A 20,121-nucleotide genomic window follows, 5' to 3' on the forward strand; every position below is an offset into this window, starting at 1 on the left:
AGAATAGCAAGTAGTTATGTTAGCATCTGCATCAATTTATGATGATATTCTGGCCATTAGTTATGTTGTGCACAACCCTTGAACAATGTAACAGGTCAGTATGATTTGTAATACAATACTGGCATAATAATAAATAAAGCCTAAAAAAAATCAGCTCAAGTATGGCAGATTTGAGGGAAATCAAACTAGGCATGGGATGGTAAAACTATAAAATTTGCAATTAGAACCAAACCTAGAGCGCCATCTGCTGTTTAAAAATTAACTTAGAGCACCATCTGCTGTTAAAAACTAGCCTAGAGCACCATTTACTGTTAAAATCTAGCCTAGAGTGTTGTCTGCTGTTAAACATTAGCCTAGAGCATCATTTGCCTAAAGGGCATCTGCTGTTAAAAACTAGCCTTGAGCACTGTATGCTTTCATAAACTAGCCTAGAGTGCTACTTGCTGTTAAAAACTACCCGACTGTGCCGACTGCTGGTTAAAAAATAATCTAGAGCACCATCTGCTGTTTAAAAACTAACTGTTGAAAATAGCCTAGAGAGCCATATGCAGTCAAAAACTATTTTTGAGCACAATTTCTTTTTAAAAACTAGCCTAGAGCACCATCTGCTGTGTAAAAATTAACCTAGAGAGCCATCTTCTGTTAAAAACTAACCTAGAGCACCATCTGCTGTAAAAAGCTAGCCTAGAGTGCCGTCTGCTTATAAAAACTAGCCTGGAGCGATGTCTGCTTTCATAAACTAGCCTAGAGCTCCATTTGCTGTTAAAAACTAACCTAGAGTGCTGTCTGCTGTTAAACTAGCCTAGAGCACCATCTGCTGTTAAAAACTAGCATGGAGCACAATTTTATTTTAAAAACTAGCCTAGAGCACTGTCTGCTGTTAAAAATTAGCCTAGAGTGCATCTGCTGGTTAAAAAATAATCTAGAGCACCCATCTGCTGTTCAAAACTAGCCTAGAGTGCTGTCTGCTGTTAAAAACTAGCCTAGAGCGCCGTCTGCTGTTAAAAACTAGCCTAGAGCGCATCTGCTGGTTAAAAAATAATCTAGAGCACCCATCTGCTGTTAAAAACTAGCCTAGAGCGCTGTCTGCTGTTAAAAATTAGCCTAGAGCGCCGTCTGCTATTTAACTAGCCTAGAGTGCCATCTGCTGTTAAAAACTAGCCTAGAGCGCATCTGCTGGTTAAAAAATAACCTAGAGCAGTGTTTCCCAACCCTGTTCCTGAAGGCACACCAACAGTACACATTTTCAACCTCTCCCTAATCAAACACACCTGAATCAACTCATCAGAAGATTAGAAGAGACTCCAAAACCTGAAGTTAATGGGTCAGATAAGGGAGACATTCAAAATATGTACTGTTGGTGTGCCTCCAGGAACAGGGTTGGGAAACACTGATCTAGACCACCATCTGCTGTTAAAAACTATCATAAAGTGCAATTTTCTTTTTAAAAACTACCCTAGAGTGCTGTCTGCTGTTAAAAACTAGCCTAGAGTGCCATTTGCTGTTTAAAAATTAATCTAGAGCACCATCTGCTTTTAAAAACAAGCATTGAACGACGTCTGCTCTTAAAAACCAGCCTTGAGCACCATCTGCTGTTCAAAACTAGCCTAGAGTGCTGTCTGCTGTTAAAAACTAGCCTAGAGCGCCGTCTGCTGGTAAAAAAATAATCTAGAGCACCCATCTGCTGTTAAAAACTAGCCTAGAGCGCTGTCTGCTGTTAAAAATTAGCCTAGAGCGCCGTCTGCTATTAAACTAGCCTAGAGTGCCATCTGCTGTTAAAAACTAGCCTAGAGCGCTGTCTGCTGTTAAAAATTAGCCTAGAGCGCCGTCTGCTATTAAACTAGCCTAGAGTGCCATCTGCTGTTAAAAACTATCATAGAGTGCAATTTTCTTTTTAAAAACTAGCCTAGAGTGCTGTCTGCTGTTAAAAACTAGCCTAGAGTGCCGTTTGCTGTTTAAAAATTAATCTAGAGCACCATCTGCTTTTAAAAACTAGCCTTGAGCGCTGTCTGCTGTTTAAAAACTAATCTAAAGCACCATCTGCTTTTAAAAACTAGCCTTGAGTGCCGTCTGCTCTTAAAAACCAGCCTAGAGCACCATTTGCTGTTGAAAACTAGCCTTGAGTGCCTGTTAAAAACTAGCTTAGAGTGCCATCTGCTGTTAAAACTAGCCTAGACCTTAATATTTAAAAAAAAAAAACTAGCCTAGAGCGCTGTCTGTTGTCAAAAACTACCCTTGAGCACCTGTTTAAAACTAGCCTTGAGTGCTGTCTGTTTTCATAAACTAGTCTAGAGCGCCATCTGCTGTTAAAAACTAGCCTAGACCGTAATTTTCTTTCTAAAAACTAGCCTTGAGCGCTGTTTGCCGTTTAAAAACTAGCCTAGAGTGCCATCTGATGTTTAAAAACTAGTCTAGTGTGCCATCTGCTGTTAAAAACTAGCCTTTAGCACCTGTTTAAAACTAGCCTTGAGCACTGTCTGTTTTCATAAACTAGCCTAGAGCGCTAGAGTGCTGTTGAAAACTAGCCTAGACTGTAATTTTCTTTCTAAAAACTAGCCTAGACCGCTGTTTGCTGTTTCAAACTAGCCTAGAGTGCCATCTGCTGTTAAAAACTAGGCTTGAGCACCTGCTTAAAACTAGCCTTGAGTGCTGTCTGTTTTCATAAACTAGCCTAGAGCACCATCTGCTGTTGAAAATTAGCCTAGAGCGCCATCTGCTTTTGAAAACTAGCCTAGACTGTAATTCTGTTTTTACAAACTAGCCTTGAGTGCTGTCTGTTTTCATAAACTAGTCTAGAGCGCCATCTGCTGTTAAAAACTAGCCTAGACCGTAATTTTCTTTCTAAAAACTAGCCTTGAGCGCTGTTTGCCGTTTAAAAACTAGCCTAGAGTGCCATCTGATGTTTAAAAACTAGTCTAGTGTGCCATCTGCTGTTAAAAACTAGCCTTTAGCACCTGTTTAAAACTAGCCTTGAGCACTGTCTGTTTTCATAAACTAGCCTAGAGCGCTAGAGTGCTGTTGAAAACTAGCCTAGACTGTAATTTTCTTTCTAAAAACTAGCCTAGACCGCTGTTTGCTGTTTCAAACTAGCCTAGAGTGCCATCTGCTGTTAAAAACTAGGCTTGAGCACCTGCTTAAAACTAGCCTTGAGTGCTGTCTGTTTTCATAAACTAGCCTAGAGCACCATCTGCTGTTGAAAATTAGCCTAGAGCGCCATCTGCTTTTGAAAACTAGCCTAGACTGTAATTCTGTTTTTACAAACTAGCCTTGAGTGCTGTCTGTTTTCATAAACTAGTCTAGAGCGCCATCTGCTGTTGAAAACTAGCCTTGAGCACCTGTTTAAAACTAGCCTAGATCGTAATTTTCTTTCTAAAAACTAGCCTTGAGCCCCATCTGCTGTTTAAAAACTAGCCTTGAGCGCCATCTTCTGTTAAAACAAACTAAGCTTAGAATCAATTCAAGAGAGAATATCAATGCATTTTGAAAATCTCAGAATGGACACAGAAAGGATTTCTTAGCACACTCTAGTTAATGGCAGTAATATGCTGTAGGATATATGGCAATGACAGCATGCCTAATTTTATGGCCAGATAAGATAAACTGCATATAGAAAAAAAGTCACTTGGTAATTGAAAATCCACTTACTTCATACAGTTTTCAGCTCTGTAATGGTATTTCTTCAATGTGCTTTTTAACACCGAGCAATCATAATGATGACTCATCTTGCATGACACAGCAAGTTGCAAATGATAAATTATGGCTCTATATTTACGAAACAAACGTCTCTTTCTATACGTCCCACCCAAACTTCCTGTTTCAATAAGAAATGTGTCAACGCAGGAAAGAGAAGCAGAGGACATTGTTTGCCCTTGTAATTACCCCAGTGTATATTATGCTACGGTCTGGTGGACAAAAGCCTTGAAACTTTATCGCACTTACTCTCTCGCGCAACACTTGAGCCCTGATTACTTTGATCAGGCCATTACAGGATCATTTGAAACATGATTGGTGAAGGTTGAAAGCCCAGAGGTGTCATTCACACGTCGCTATCAGGTGAACAGTAGAAAGTCCAGACTGTCTCTAATGTGATGTATTTGTTTAGCGTTTTAGCAGCAGTCCTTTTACTGAATCTCCTGTTTTATTGATTTATATTAATTTAACATTTGTTTATTGGTTTAATTCCTCATCGGGTGCTCTTTCTCACCTTCTCTCTCTCTTTCTCTGAGGATCAGTGCTGTTTCAGCAAGCTGCAGTTTGCTGACCTGTCAGACTCGGCCAAAGTTGTGCTGCAGTCACCTTAGAGACTACTCAGAACAAATACATATACAGAAGGGTTCATAAATGTCACACTAAAAACGAGAACTGAATTGCAACCTGCAAGTCATTTATTCATCGTATTTTTATTTTTTTAAAGGGAGATTGTTCCCCAAACTCCAAAGCATTTACCCTTAATTCACAAAGTTTAACAATAAAACACATCTTCAATATTTACTAGGGGAAAAACAGATTGTATTCTTCTAGCGGCACAATACATTAACGCCGGTCACAAAAGAGAGAGGAGACCAATAAAAACATCAGTGATGCGCTTGCAAAGACACACACAAACACTTCTAGATGGTTATAAATTACATTTACATTAACATTTAGTCATTTAGCAGATTAAATTAATCTAAATATTCTCTATTATTACTGTTTTATCCTAAAATGTTGATTGTTAAATGTCAAGTTTATTCTGATTTATTTTATATTGTTGTTGTTTATCATTATTTTTATTATTATTAATATTATTATTATTATAGTTATTTACTATTACGATTTACTGTGTTTACTATGGTTTATGTATGTTTTTTACTTTAATGCTTTGGCATAATATTTGTCAATATTATTATTATTATTATTATTTATTATTATTTATTACTACAATTTACGGAGTTTACCATGTTTTATGTATATGTTGTTGTTTTTTTTTATTTAAACTTTATAAATGCTTTGACATAACATTTATTAATATTATTATTATTATTATTATTATTATTATTATTATTTATTACTATTTACGGAGTTTACTATGTTTTATGTATGTTTTTTTAATTTAAACTTTATAAATGCTTTGACATAACATTTGTTATTATTATTATTATTATTTATTACTACTATTTACGGAGTTTACTATGTTTTATGTATATGTTGTTGTTTTTTTATTTAAACTTTATAAATGCTTTGACATAACATTTATTAATATTATTATTATTATTATTATTATTATTATTATTATTTATTACTACTATTTACGGAGTTTACTATGTTTTATGTATGTTTTTTTTATTTAAACTTTATAAATGCTTTGACATAACATTTGTTATTATTATTATTATTATTATTTATTACTACTATTTACCGAGTTTACTATGTTTTATGTATATGTTGTTTTTTTTTTATTTAAACTTTATAAATGCTTTGACATAACATTTATTAATATTATTATTATTATTATTATTATTATTATTATTATTATTATTATTATTATTATTTATTACTACTATTTACGGAGTTTACTATGTTTTATGTATGTTTTTTTAATTTAAACTTTATAAATGCTTTGACATAACATTTGTTAATATTATTATTATTATTATTATTATTTATTACTACTATTTACGGAGTTTACTATGTTTTATGCATGTTTTTTAATTTAAACTTTATAAATGCTTTGACATAACATTTGTTAATATTATTATTATTATTATTATTTATTACTACTATTTACGGAGTTTACTATGTTTTATGTATATGTTTTTTTTTTAATTTAAACTTTATAAATGCTTTGACATAACATTTGTCATGCCAATAAAGCAATTTTTTGAATTTGAGAAAGAAAGAGATTGAAAAAAACAATACTAGTTATTTTTAATTCGGTATGTACTTTTTTAATTCGGTAAGTATTCTTTAAACTAATCAGAAGTGACATTAAAAGCATTTCTGATGTTTCAAAAGATTTTAATTTCAAATAAATGTCATTCGTTTGAATCTTTATTAAGGAATCTTAAAAATTAATATCAGTTTTCGTAATATGTTTCCTGTTATATTATTAATTACAAAAAAATCCACTTTTTATGTATAAAAGGCAGCTCAAAAATGTTCACAAAATAGAGAAGCGTTAACATATTTTGATGTAAATTGTACTAAAAAATGACCTAATGTTCTGGTAAAGTACGCAGTGACTGATATGTCACAATGTGTTTAAGACTCTATTTAAACAAATTTATATAATAAGTATTCAAATGAAAAAGTTTTGTAGAAACATGATTTTAAATTCCATCTTTAATAGAGTATGATATTATACTTCCAGCTGACGTTTATTTATTTATTTATTTTGAGACAGAGAGCAATGATATATGCTCGTTTTATATATGTGTGAAACTTTTGGATCCCACATTTTTGATTCAGTGTGGATTCCTTGAATTTGATCCGAAGTGACAGTAAAAGGATCTCTTATGTTGTTTCTTATTTCAAAAGATTATTCAATATTTCAAATAAATGACAATTTCCCGAAAATCTCACACACACACACACACACACACACACGCACACAATTTTTATAATGATATCAATGACCATTTTTTTTCACGTTGTATGAAAAGCAGCTAAAAAAAAACTTCAAAGTATAAAATCATGAACATGTTTTCTGTGTAAATTGTGCTCAAACTCGGTTATATTTAAGATAATACAGTAAATTTTGACAATGTTTTGTCACACAATATTTTCAAGACTCACAAGCAACTGTATTATAAAACCTTATGTGGTTTGTAGAAACACAACCTAAAATACAGAATGTTGTTGTACTTCTAACTGAAACACAATATTAAGTATAGGGCTGGGCTTGCTTTTTGTGCATTATTCCCTCATAGCAAACTAACGTTAGGTGGCCGTGGTTAAGAATATGGCAGCTCAAGTGCAAATGGTCAGACTTTGATTTGAACATTACCAAAACAAACCTTTTTTTTTTTTCTCCCAGTGGATCGAGTGGGGGGGAATTGTACCTACATAAAAATACCAGCCAACATTTATGGGCATTTTTGACAAAACATTTGTTCCTTCAAGCTCTTTTTTGTTTACCTTTTAAGCAACATTGATTGTTAATGGGGTTTTATCTTCATACCTGAGGACAGAGAACTGCATTGGCTTCATTTCACTGTCTGCTCACTGCTTTGTGCCTCTAAATGCTGTCATTTCTCCAAATGAAAGTTTTCTATTATTATTTTCAGATTTTGCTATTCTACTATTATTTTTAAATTTGACGCGAGAGCCTTCTCTCATCTGCTGTAACAGACGGCTTCATCTCTGCTGCTGCTTTATGCTTCAGTTAATGCCTGCTCGCACCATTTCTGAATCTACACTATGAAACCGTTTAAAATTCACAGCAGAATCTTTTTATTTAGCAACACTAAACCCAATGCACTTTTGTTTGAATTTTCCCCCCAAAAGCTATTTGTGTTGTTATTCAAAAAAATAAATAATTGCATATAATGGCATTTTTGAGGAGTTATTCTGATTTTAAGTCCTTTATAATCATATTTTTACTCAAAAATGTGCACTTAATATGAATATAAGCTGTTTCCATCCACCTATTTTTATGCACATTTTGGATGTGCCTAAATTTCGAAATTGCGCATAAAAAATGTGTAGTAACCGAGTAGGATAAAATTTTTATTCGATAAGAATGAATGCACATAAACTACTATGGAAACATTCATTCAAATGTTCATTGTGTGTCAGCATTGCCTTTTGAGACACAAGTAATTTATTGCATAAAGAAAAGATTCACACAGCTTCCCCTTCCGCAGCAAAATGTTTTATGCTTTATTCGCACATCTTTTATGCAATATTCCAGTTTTGCGCATATTTAATTTCCATCTATGGATGGAATCATAGCTTATGTCTGTTCATTTGCTTCACTATGCATCACACTTTTTCATTTGTTGCTTTTTGGTGCATTGCCTTTTTCATGTGATGTTGGAGTATACGCTTTTGCATGTGCTTGCTTGTGCTGTTAAGTTCACTCTGTTTCTGGCATTGTTTGCTCCTCTTCCTCAGGTATTGCAGGGAACCACCATGCAGCAGCTGCAGCAGGTGCAGGTCGCTCAATCTCAGGCTACCCCCATCACGGTAAACACCTCAAACCCCGCAAAAGCACTTCTTTGATGACTACAAGGGGCATTTGTCACTAGAATAAGAACTGCATTTCAAAGCACAATGCAGTTATAAAAATATCCCCCTCTGGGTGTTATACATCACGTACTATACATTAATCAGTGCTGCAAACAGAAGCAGATGGTGCTATGGTCATACGGTGTTCGTGCCTGAAGCTCAGTCCTCTTACTGGCTTTATGCAGTGTGTATTAGTTTGACTTAAATGGTAATATTGGTTTCATTTTTGTATAAATAGAGTTAAAATATCTTCTAAATGTAAAAAAAACAATAATAATTGTCATTTAAGAGCATTTTTGCAGAATGTAAACAGGAAATTTCCAGAATAGCACAGGTTTTCATTTGTTTTCATTGGAAATTATATTATTACACATTATTCCACCACTTCTCGGAAGAAATGTCATCAGTCGTTTACCACATTGAACATAAAATTATGTTTTACATGCAACTATAAATTGCTAATACAGAGGCTGCATTCACACTGCATGGGTCAAGTGACTTAAAAAAAAATAAATAATAATAATTCAATCTAATTTTTTATAGCATTTCTGTCAAACTATAGTAAAACAACTTGTCAAAAAGCATTAAAAAAATGAAACCCTAAGATGTCTGAGACGATTAAAATAAGTATTATCATTGGAAGTCAAATCATTATGAGGGGATGGCATTCAGCAGGTCCACCATCATTTCAAGATTGGGTTACAGAATTTGGGATAGTGGCAGCATATGAAAAAATGACATAGGTTACTTGATAAATTGGATATTTATCAGAGAAGATGGGGAGATTATTTGGTATTTTTGGAGGATGAATAAGGTCACTGTGGTGAGATGCACGGTAAGAGTGTAATTGTCTTATTTGATTTAAGTATTGTTATTATTTGTGTATTTTGTTTTTTAATATTATTATTTTATTTATTTATTGAGTTTATGTTATTTATCTGTATTTACTGGATTTATGATAGCAACATCTAATTACAGTTACTGGGGAAAGGGGGTATTAAAAGGATGTAAAAATTTGTTAACTGATGGTACTGATAAATTATTGAAGAAAATAAAAAATCTGAATAAAACGAAACCCTGCGAACAGATTAAATACAGGAATGGAGAAGAGCGTCCTTTTTTTAATCCGCTGTCAGTCAGACAATCGGATACGAGTCACTTAAATGATGATGTAAGCAGGTCAGCAAAAAAATCGGATTCAATCACAAAATCCGAATTGACCATCAAGATCTGCAGTGTAAATGCAGACAAAGAAACCCGAGTTTTCATGTTCTCTCTTTTTTTTTTATTTTTATTAATTAATTAATTTATTTATTTATTTATTAATTAATTTATTTATTTTTAACTGTTAAATACATTTCATACGATTCATGTCATAAAGTTGATTAAAATAATATAGCATGAGTGGAATGCTTTCATTTGTGTGCATTCAAACACAAGAAAGCCCGTTCGTTTTCTAGTTTAGTCGTTTAGTTTCTGAAATCTAGTCTTGGCAGTAGTCGATAAGAATTTTTCACCATTGTGCGCTCTGACCACAGACCTTATGTTTTATTGATTTCGAGTTTCAATCCTGTGGTTGCTAAAAATGACACTCAAAAAGAAAGTTTATACCACCCTGGAATGCAAAAACTGTCATTATATGTGAAAACAGCATTTTGCTGAAGTTTATATCAGTGTTGGAGGCATTACTGGTTCAGCCATGTGGGTTTTAGGACTTCACAATCACTGAACACTGCAGTAGATTGTTTTTTATTTGATTGCTTATACCTTGGCTGTTTTAAGCCTGTCATGGATAAATAAATATGTTCCTAAAGCCATAAGTTCCTGTCTGATTGAGTGATTCACATTCATTCGGATGATTCATTTAGTACATTCATTTTGAAACACAGCAGTTCACTGTCTTATTTAATGATTCAAAAAGGTATCAGAGCAACACTCCTGCATTGATCCTGAACAACTGTTCTGCTTCAGCTTTGTTTGAATCTGTTTTCAAAAACAGAAGTAAAACAGGCAGTGCTGTCTAAAATGTAATTCAGTCATCGGTAACTTCTTATTTGTTAACCTTTTTCCGTAAAATCAATGTCACATTTGCAATCACGCTTGCGCCAATATTTGGAAAATCATCACTCTTGTTTGTGTAATATTACATATTTATATCACACCTTGTGATTAATTTGTTTTTTTTTTAATGTTAAATTTAAACTTCTAGTCTTTTAAAAAGTTGAATAATTATATATATATATATTTATATATATTTATATATATTTATATATAAATACTATTTTTCATATTACTATTAGTACATTTTGGACTAAGCTTAAAAATAAAAATCAACTTTATTTATAGGAATTTCAGAAAATTACTAATTATCAAATAGTTTTGAATATTAATGTACATTCTGACATGTAGAGAGGGAAGGAAAATAAACAAGATGATTGTAATAATAATAACCCCCTAAATATACATTAATTAAAATAGAAATAAAAATAATAAATAAAACCTTTTTAATTCTAATAACATTTTACAATAATTATTTTTACATCATTTATAAAGCAAAAAAACTCAGTCTTGGTGAGTGCAACACTTTAAAATTTCCAAACAGTACTAAAGTCAAAATTATTAGCCCTTCTGTGGATTTATTTATAAATTTTTTTGTATTTTTCCTTTTTCAAATATTTCCCAAATGATGTTTAACGAGGCTATCCGCGGGGTCTTTTGCTGTGGTGACCCCTGATGAATAAAGGGACTAAAGGCTCATTTATACATCTTTGTCAAGCGCACGCATATGGTCGGGTGCAGCCTTTGCGCGTTCGCATAGCCCTCGCCATGGCTGATGTGCACCCCTCGAAAAATGTAACCCCACGTCGCAATGACACATAGCGCAAGCTCTGTGATTGGTTGGCTTGGTAGCTATGATGAGTGTAGGCGGTGTTGAGAGCAGCGAGCCCGATGGAGTGAGTGTTTACAAGTCTTGAGTTCTGTTAAGGAGCTCCAGTTGGAAACTGTTGTTTTGGGTTTACTTCATGATTAAATTTGTTGAACGTCTGCCCGTTCCCACCTCTGAAAGAGCGAGTTTGAGCTACTTTTACATAGTGATTAGAAAAAACAAAACACCCGTGAAGAAACTCTACACAGAGGAACATAAAAGCCTACTGCCAACTAGCGTTTCGGAAGATTTATTGCAGAGCAGCACAAACAGCATACAGAAGTATAAATGCGCTGCTATGTGCAAGGCAGGCACCGTAGGTCACAGCGATCACTCGACGCAGAAGTTTAAACTAGCCTTAAGCTGAAGGAAAATGAATGAATGAATGATTTTTAAACTCTATTTACATAATGTTTTAATAACTTTCCCTACAGTAACATTTGTTTAAAATTAATTAACTTAAATTTAAAAAGTAAATGTTCTTCATTTATTTACTGCTGAGGATACTGACCTGACCTATATTTAAAAAAAATATATATTATTATTATTATTATTGTTTTATTAAATGTATTAAATTATAGTAATTTTTGATGGGGCAAGTGAAAGTCTTTTTCAACAAAGATATTTTTTTTTAAATCCTTATCGTTTAGCCCTGTATAAGTCTAAATTTAATTCAAAATGATCTTAAATGTCTTAAAGTCTTACATTTAACTTGCTGAAACCTACAGAAACCCTGTTAACAGAGCAAAGAAATTTTCACAATGTTTTCCATAATATTTTTTCTTCTGGAGAAAGTCTTATTTGTATTCGTCTAGAAAAAAATCAAATTTTTAATTAAAAATAATAATAATCATTTTAAGGTCAATATTATCAGCCCCCTTAAACAATATATTTTTGATTGTCTACAGAACAAACCACTGTCATGCTATTACTTGCCTAATTGCTCTAACTTGCCTAATTAACCTAGTTAACATTTAGTCATTTAGCGGACGCTTTTATCCAAAGCGACTTACAAATGAGGACAAGGAAGCAATTTACACAACTATAAGAGCAGCAGTGAACAAGCGCTATAGACAAGTTTCAGGCGTGTAAAAGTCTAAGAAGCAAAACATTAGTAGAAAATTTTTTTTTTTTTTTTTTTTTTTAGAGAGAGAGAGAGAGAGAAAGAGGGCTCAGTTAGTGGTATAGCCAGAGAGGCAATTGCAGATTAGGAGGAAAAGTGGAGACTAAACAGTTGAGTTTTTAGTCGTTTCTTGAAGACAGCAAGTGACTCGGCTGTTCTGATGTAGTTAGGGAGTTCATTCCACCAACTGGGCAGATTGAATGTGAGAGTTCGGGAAAGTGATTTCTTCCCTCTTTGGGATGGAACAACGAGGCGACGTTCATTCACAGAACGCAAGTTTCTGGAGGGCACATATATCTGCAGAAGTGAGAGCAGATACGAAGGAGCACAGCTAGAGGTCACTTTGTAAGCAAACATCAGAGCTTTGAATTTGATGCGGGCAGCAACTGGAAGCCAGTGCAAACGGGTGAGTAGCGGAGTGACATGTGCTCTTTTGGGTTCATCAAAGACCACTCGTGCTGCTGCGTTCTGAAGCAGCTGAAGAGGTTGATAGAACTAGCTGGTTAGCCCGGCTAGCAGAGAGTTGCAATAGTCCAGTTTGGAGAGGACAAGAGCTTGAACAATGAGTTGAGCTGCATGTTCAGATAGGAAGGGTCGGACCTTTCTGATGTTGTAGAGTGCGAATCTGCAAGATCGGGCAGTTCTAGAAATGTGGTCAGAGAAGTTCAGTTGGTCATCAATCGTAACTCCAAGGCTTTTTACCATTTTGGATGCAGTGATGGTTGCTCCATCCATCTGGATTGAAAAGTTATGGTGAAGAGTCGGGTTGGCAGAAACTTCAAGCATTTCCGTTTTCATGAGGTTAAGCTGGAGATGATGATCTTTCATCCAGAGTGAAATGTCTGACAGGCAGGCTGAAATGCGAGCTGGAACCGAGGGATCATCAGGGTGGAAAGAGAGGTATAGCTGGGTGTCATCAGCATAGCAGTGGTAGGAAAAACCATGTTTCTGGATGACTGTTCCTTTAAAGTTAGAGTGTTAAGTTAAGACTAAGTGTTAAGTTAAGTTAAGTTAAGACTGTTCCTTAAAAGTTAAGCTTTTAAATGTCACTTTAAGCTGAATTCTAGCATCTTGAAAAATATCTAGTAAAATATTATTTACTGTCATCATGGCAAAGATAAAAGAAATCAGTTTTTAGACTTGAGTTGTTAAAACTATAAGTAAAAAAAATATATACAGGGGGGCTAATAATTCTGACTTCAACTGTATCGATATAATAAATGATTCAAGCATGGAATTAAAGCCTGAATTCTCCTAAATGACAGATATTATTGACCAGGGCAGAATCTGCAATTCATATGTCCTCTACCTGATGCTACATGAGGTCACGGCTCGTCTCGGCCCAGATAAAGTTGTGCTGCTTAATAAATTGTCCCGTGCTCTCGGGTGTCAGTTCCTGAAGAGGAGAGATCGTCTGTCGCACCTCCGCAGTCCAGGTTTCTCCGCTCCACACGAGAAGCCCGGTGTCACAGTCTCGCATCTCTCCTCTTTCCTCAACACTTCTTCCATTTCACTTCTTTGGAGAGCTTCCCAAATTCACAGAGAGTGTTGAGCTGCGGTGCTAATGCTAGACTCTCTGGTTTAATACTTAAACCTTTATTGGAGATGATGCTATTCGATGCAATGCTCCTTGGGCAACCTTTGTGTTGTTGGGGTCTTTACAAGGCTTTTGGACTGAAAAGAAAAATGATATTGTAATGGAACGTCAATGAAGTGAACCCCACAATTTAATTTTTCTTTTTTCTTTTTTAAATATTTCCAAATGATGTTTAACAGAGGCAAGGAAATTTTCACAGTATGTCTGATAATAATTTTTTTCTTTCCGGAAGAAAGTCTATTTGTTTTTATTTGGCTTAGAATAAAAGGCCCAGTTTTTTTTTAATTTTTCTTAGTACCATTTTACGGTTCAAAATAAGCCCCTTTAGCTATGTTTTTTTTCCAATTAGTCTACAGGAACAAACCATTGTCGTTACCAATAACTTGCCTTAATTACCCTAACCTGCCTAGTTAACCTAATTAACCTAGTTAAGCCTTTAAATGTCACTTTAAGCTGTATAGAAGTGTCTTGAAAAATATCTAGTCAAATATTATTTACTGTCATCATGGCAAAGATAAAATAAATCAGTTATTAGAAATGAGGTATTAAAACTATATATTTAGAAATGTGCTGAAAAAAATCTTCTCTCTGTTTAACAGAAATTGGGGGAAAAAATTAACAGGGGGGCTAATAATTCTGACTTCAACTGTATATAGTTCTTCAAATTCTAACTACATTTTTTCATCTGTTGAAGTAAAGATGTTTCCCGGAACTCATTGCTGGTTGCTTTAGCTGGTTAAATAGAGTCAATAGAGTGATTAATGCCTGTTCAGTTTCTTTTTTTTTTCCATTTTCATCTTTTTTTTCGTCTTTTTTTTTTAATTTCTTCTTATTATTTTTAATTATTTTTTTATTTCCTTTTTTTTTTTATTTTATTTCTTCTTCTTCTTTTTCTTTCTTTTATTCTTTCTTCTTTGTTTCCTCTTTTTCTTTTCCTGCTTTTGCTTTTTTTCCTTTCTTTTCTTCTTTTTTCTTCCTTTTGCTTTTTCTTTCTTTCTTCAGTTTTTTCTTTTTTCTTTTGTCCTTTCCCCTCTTTTGTTTTTTTTTTCTGTTTTCTCTTTCTTCCTTCTTTCCTTTTTTTCTTTGCTTTTTTTTCTTTCTTTCCTCTTTTTTTTCTTTTGCTTTCTTTTCTGCATTTTTGCTTTTTCTCTCTTTTTTTCTTTTCTTTCTTTCTTTTCTCCCATCTTCTATTTACTTTCTTTTTCTTCTTTCTTTTTTTTGCTTTTTTTTCTTTTCCCTCTTTCTCTTTTTTCTTCTTCTTTTGCTTTGGATTTTATTTCTTTCTTTTCTTCTTCTCATGCTTTCTTTTTCTTTCTTTGTCTGTCTGTCTGTCTGTTGTCTTTTCTTTTTTTCTTTTCTGCTCTTGCTTTTTCCTCACATTAAAATGTTTTCTTGATTTTTAATGGATTTTTTTTATTTTATACAGGTCTTATAATTAAATACATTATACCCAATTACAATACATTATACTCAGTTACACAAGTTATTAAATTTCTTTTTTCCATTTCTCTGTGTGTGTACGTGTCAACATTTGAAGTGGATCAAAAGATTTGAACTACTGAACTACCCATTCTTGTCTTAGAACAACTTTTTTGATCAAATGTTTGACTACTGCCTAAATGCATGTATGTATACACTATTTTTGTAATGCAAGTATACTACATGATATAACTTTTGAAAATGCACACATTTCTAGAAATATATCCTCATCTTACAACTCTCATAGCAGTTGTAAATTGACTGTAAACCATGACTTGGTGGGAGCTGCAGTTCAGCCCTCATGCTTTTCATCCTTCTACTTCCAGAGTGCTCCGGTGACCATGCAGGTGGGCGAGGGTCAGCAGGTGCAAATCGTCCAGGCCGCTGCACAGGGACAGGCCCAGGCTCAGACAGCACAGCCGGCCGGACAGACCATGCAGGTCATGCAGCAGATTATCACCAACACAGGGGAGATCCAGCAGATTCCAGTAAGAGGATATCGCGTTTACCTTTTTATTTCAGCATTATGGTTTCTTTAAAAGAGTTCTAGTCTGGTAAATAGGTAGTAGAGCCTATGTGTTCTTCATGAAGACCAGACAGACGTGCTGTTAGATGGAGGTAATGTTGCGCTCATCTGCGCCCTCTTGTGGTGGTGTCCTGCAGGTGCAGCTCAACACCGGTCAGCTGCAGTACATTCGCCTGGCTCAGCCCGTCTCAGGAACACAGGTGGTTCAAGGACAGATACAGACACTCGCAGCAAACACTCAGCAGGTAAATCATGAAAATTCCCACTGATTTCTAGAATGGGATTTTACTGTGTTATTTTTTTACTGATACATCATTTTGATCACACTAATAATACGTGATTCCCCCTTTAAGAAATTGAGCATTTTCCTATAATACATGCTTTTTAAAATTTTGATAAGTGTAATTAATAATGAGTGTAACTGTTATCTTTTGATGATTATTGTTTTTTAGCTTTCACAGACAGAAGTACAACAGGGTCAGCAACAGTTCAACCAGTTTACTGATGGGCAGGTAAGGACTTTTCTTATTTCTATCGGCGAGCTTGTTAAATCCAAAATCGGGCTTAAAATTCTGTAGTGTAAAATAGGCTTAAGCAACGCAAACAGATGCCGATAGTGGCGCTGGTGTTCGTACCCTCATAAAAAACATGTTTCGGTTTCTAGAAGTGGAGCTGTGCACCGCGTCTGGGCTGCGATGTACACATACAGTTGAAGTCAGAATTATTAGCCCCCCCTGTTTATTTATTTATTTTTACCAATTTCGGTTTAACGGAGAGATTTTTTTCAACACATTTAATAATTAATAATTCTGACTTCAACTGTGTATATATTTGAGTCCTGATCAGGAGGTAACGTCTGATTCTGATCGGGTCTGAAACCACAGTCTGATCACGTGATCGGATCTTGACGTCCCTATTTAAAAGTGTGATTATGAATGTAATTACAGAAAATAATTACAGATGTATTAGGGCGTACTCACACTATGAACAGTTGCCTTGAACCGGGCCAAAGCACGCTTGTCCCCCTCCCGTCTCCCCCGACGGCCCGCACTCACATTACATTCGGGCCTGGGCACACTTACGTCATCGATAATGCACTGGTCAGAGGCGCTCTTGCTGAGCACAGTGGAGATTTCTTTAGTTATATCGTCGTAAGTCATTTGATATGCAGTGACACGCAGTCAAATATTTCGCCGAACAGATCAGCCACTTTTGACGATCATAAACAATAAACAAGTCTTCGTGCTGCAGGAATTAGGAGGTTTGCTGAAGGTGCGGAGCTTTCGTGCAGTGAGAGGTTTGTGTCTTTAATAAACTACGACGGTTTGCATTCATTTAACAGTAAGAATGATTAATAAACGCATGTGAAACAGTCCCTTAAAAGTCACGTCTCGCTTTCAGTTTCGGGCTTTGGCGCGTTTTGCACTCACACACAAGTGTACCGCGCCAAAGCCCAAGTGAACCGGGCTCAGAGCACACACACTTCTCAAATGATACGGGAAACGGGCCTGGGCACGGTTCGGATAGCATAGTGTGAGTATGCCCTTAGTATAGTTTAAAATATAAATACAGTGTAAGAACATGTACACTATGTACATTGACCAAATGATTAATTTAAATGTAAATAAGGCCACTTACTGTAAAGTGGGAACTTTTAGACCCAATCGTTCTGCAAGTATCATAACAAATAGGTGGAACTTACCCATATGTAAGTAGGAGCGACATCAGGCATGGTTTCTTTCCTTATTTTAGAATAAAAGAGTGTCCTGTAATTTTCAATTCCAATGTTGACAGTAATGGCCATGGTGTATTATGAAACCTAAGGATCCTTTTTACATTTCTGTATTTCTAAGTTGTCAGTTGGAAACTTAGAGCGCAATAAATGGGAGAGTACAACAAATAATTTTTTTACGATATTATCTGCTGGAATAATAAAAGAAAAGCTTGTTAACAGTGTTATAAAGACTTTCAGGAAAAAAAGAAAAATAGTGTGAGACTGATAACGGCAGCCAGAGAGAGAAAACAACAAAATTCACTGTCCTGCCCCATAGACTCTGCATTACAAACACCTCACACAAGCGCTAATTTGGTTTTTGTAATTTGATGGAAAGATGATATATACATACATATAAAAATCTAAATATTAAAAACTTTCAAGGATTTAAGATGCTGAGGACCGTTAAATGTGTCACAACAGTCTTGTGTAAAGGGTCCATTGCTTTAATCTGTTGGACTTTCCCTTAGTCTCCCAGGTTCAAAGATCGGTCAGGCTTCAAATAAGTTTAAATTAATTTAATGAATCAAATGGATAAAGCATACAGAGCACTCTGGGCTGCAGAATAAACCCTTTACAGCATGAAGTTTACATGTGGGCATTCCACAACACTCTCTAACCCTCACAGCCAAATATATATCGCCGATCTCTCTTCGGCCCTGTCCGGGGCGCTTCGGTAAGAAAGATCCTCCATCCAGATCAGTTCAAACATCAATTCAATCATCAGTTGTTAGGCAGAACAGTGAATCTGCACAGAAAAATTTACGCATACACATAATAGAGCCTGCAAGAGAGTGAGATGAGCCTCTCTCGCCCGTGATTGTTCCTGTAAATGAGCGCACTCTGGAAGAAAAGATGTAGCATTGAGTTGATAACAAGTACAGAGGAGTTAACTTCTCGGTTTTCAGTCACACAAAGGCACAGCTGTTATGGAGCAAAATTATATGAGGTAAAGCACATACGGTTAAATGAGGATAAACACATCAGCAAAAGTTCATGTAATTACTTAAAAACAGAATTAAACTATTAATGCAGAGGATGAAGTTAAAATCATCAAAAGTTCCTTCAAATCAAAACATTTGTGTCATTAAATGTACAACTGATGCGTATTTAAAAGATATTTCCTGACATTTTCTATCTGCAGCATTTCATGAACATATTATTTAGTGTCTTCTAGAAAAATGAATGAATGTTGGCAGTAGAAGTCGGTCTCCAGTAACACCCGTTCCCCCTCCTGTCCCTGTGCCCCTGCAGCAGCTCTATCAGATCCAGCAGGTGACGATGCCGGCAGGACAGGAGCTGACCCAACCCATGTTCATCCAGTCCACCAATCAGACAGCTGACGGGCAGGTCACTACGCAGGTCAGCGCAGACTGAGCCCATCCATCATGAAGCCCCCCCTGCACTATCAAACAGTGAAGAAGGAGACAAACAACACCCAGACCTTCCACTTCCCATCATCTCTTCATCAAGACGTCAATCCAGAAACCCAATAATAAACCTTAGATTCAAGCTTCCTATTATTTACCGTCCAACAGTTTGGGTCTCTTCACTGAGTGATGGAAGGATCAATGTATAGTGGCAGAGGTTTGCTTTCTGCCATTGATTTCAGCTACGTGTCTTCTGCAATATGGAGTATGAACCCACTGTCTTCCTCACAGTATAGGTTGATATGTCCCCGTTTCATAGTTGGGCTAGAGATTATGCTTCAGTGATAGTGATATTAGGGTAAAACCAGAGCTGAAGGGCACTTGGGCTTGTACAGTGGTCTTTAGTTTTTAATTTCTTTTATTAAGCCCTCACCCCTTTAACAGATCATGCCATCTCATGATGTGTAGACTTCTAAACTCGATGATAAAAAGCCATAATCTACACATTCTGTATCTCCGTAGTTTGGTTCAGTGATTGGATAGTAATGGTATTAGTTCTGTTGTAGTATCTCTTGTATAGTTTTTGATAAGGTTGTGTTTGTTAAAGGGCTTCTTCTTGTTGGGTTTTCTACATGCAGAATGGTCCTCTCTCTCTCTCTCTGTGTGTGTGTGTTTGAATGTGCTTTTCCTTGCGTGTCTTTCTGGACCACATTTAAAAGAGACTTCCTCTGCTGGAAACGGAACAGCTCTACTGTTACCTTCCTAATCAAATAAACTCTTTTTATAGAAACATTTACTTTTTTTTTTTATTTAATTGTTTTTAAATCGCCCTTTGTGTTTTTTCATATCATAAATGTTGTCGTGTTGTATTTTTGCATGTAGTTATGACTGCCAGCATGATATTGCAATACCTAGGTACAGATTTTAATTTTTTGTGTTTTGTTTATTTTGTAAACAGACCTTGGTTTGTGAAAAAATAAAATCATAAAAATTATGAAAACTGTACTTTAACACAACACACACACACACACATATACAGTATGTATTTATACAGTGCACGGTAGTGATATCCCGATCCGTTTTTTTTGTGCCTCTGAGTCATTTGATTTAAGTATCTA

General features: G+C 35.2%; 1 protein-coding gene across 1 annotated transcript in view; it reads left to right on the forward strand.

Moving 5' to 3' along the window:
• nfyc (nuclear transcription factor Y, gamma) overlaps positions 1-19,793 on the forward strand; it is a 45,350-nt gene extending 25,557 nt beyond the window's left edge. The window contains exons 7-11 of the mRNA XM_056479336.1: positions 8,095-8,166; positions 15,660-15,821; positions 15,997-16,104; positions 16,312-16,371; positions 18,888-19,793. Coding sequence (XP_056335311.1) covers positions 8,095-8,166; positions 15,660-15,821; positions 15,997-16,104; positions 16,312-16,371; positions 18,888-19,010 — 525 coding nt within the window. The 3' untranslated portion in view covers positions 19,011-19,793. The remainder of the gene's footprint in view (positions 1-8,094; positions 8,167-15,659; positions 15,822-15,996; positions 16,105-16,311; positions 16,372-18,887) is intronic.
• Positions 19,794-20,121: the final 328 nt, after the last annotated feature.

Source organism: Danio aesculapii, chromosome 19, assembly GCF_903798145.1.
Source record: "Danio aesculapii chromosome 19, fDanAes4.1, whole genome shotgun sequence".
Taxonomy (NCBI): domain Eukaryota; kingdom Metazoa; phylum Chordata; class Actinopteri; order Cypriniformes; family Danionidae; genus Danio; species Danio aesculapii.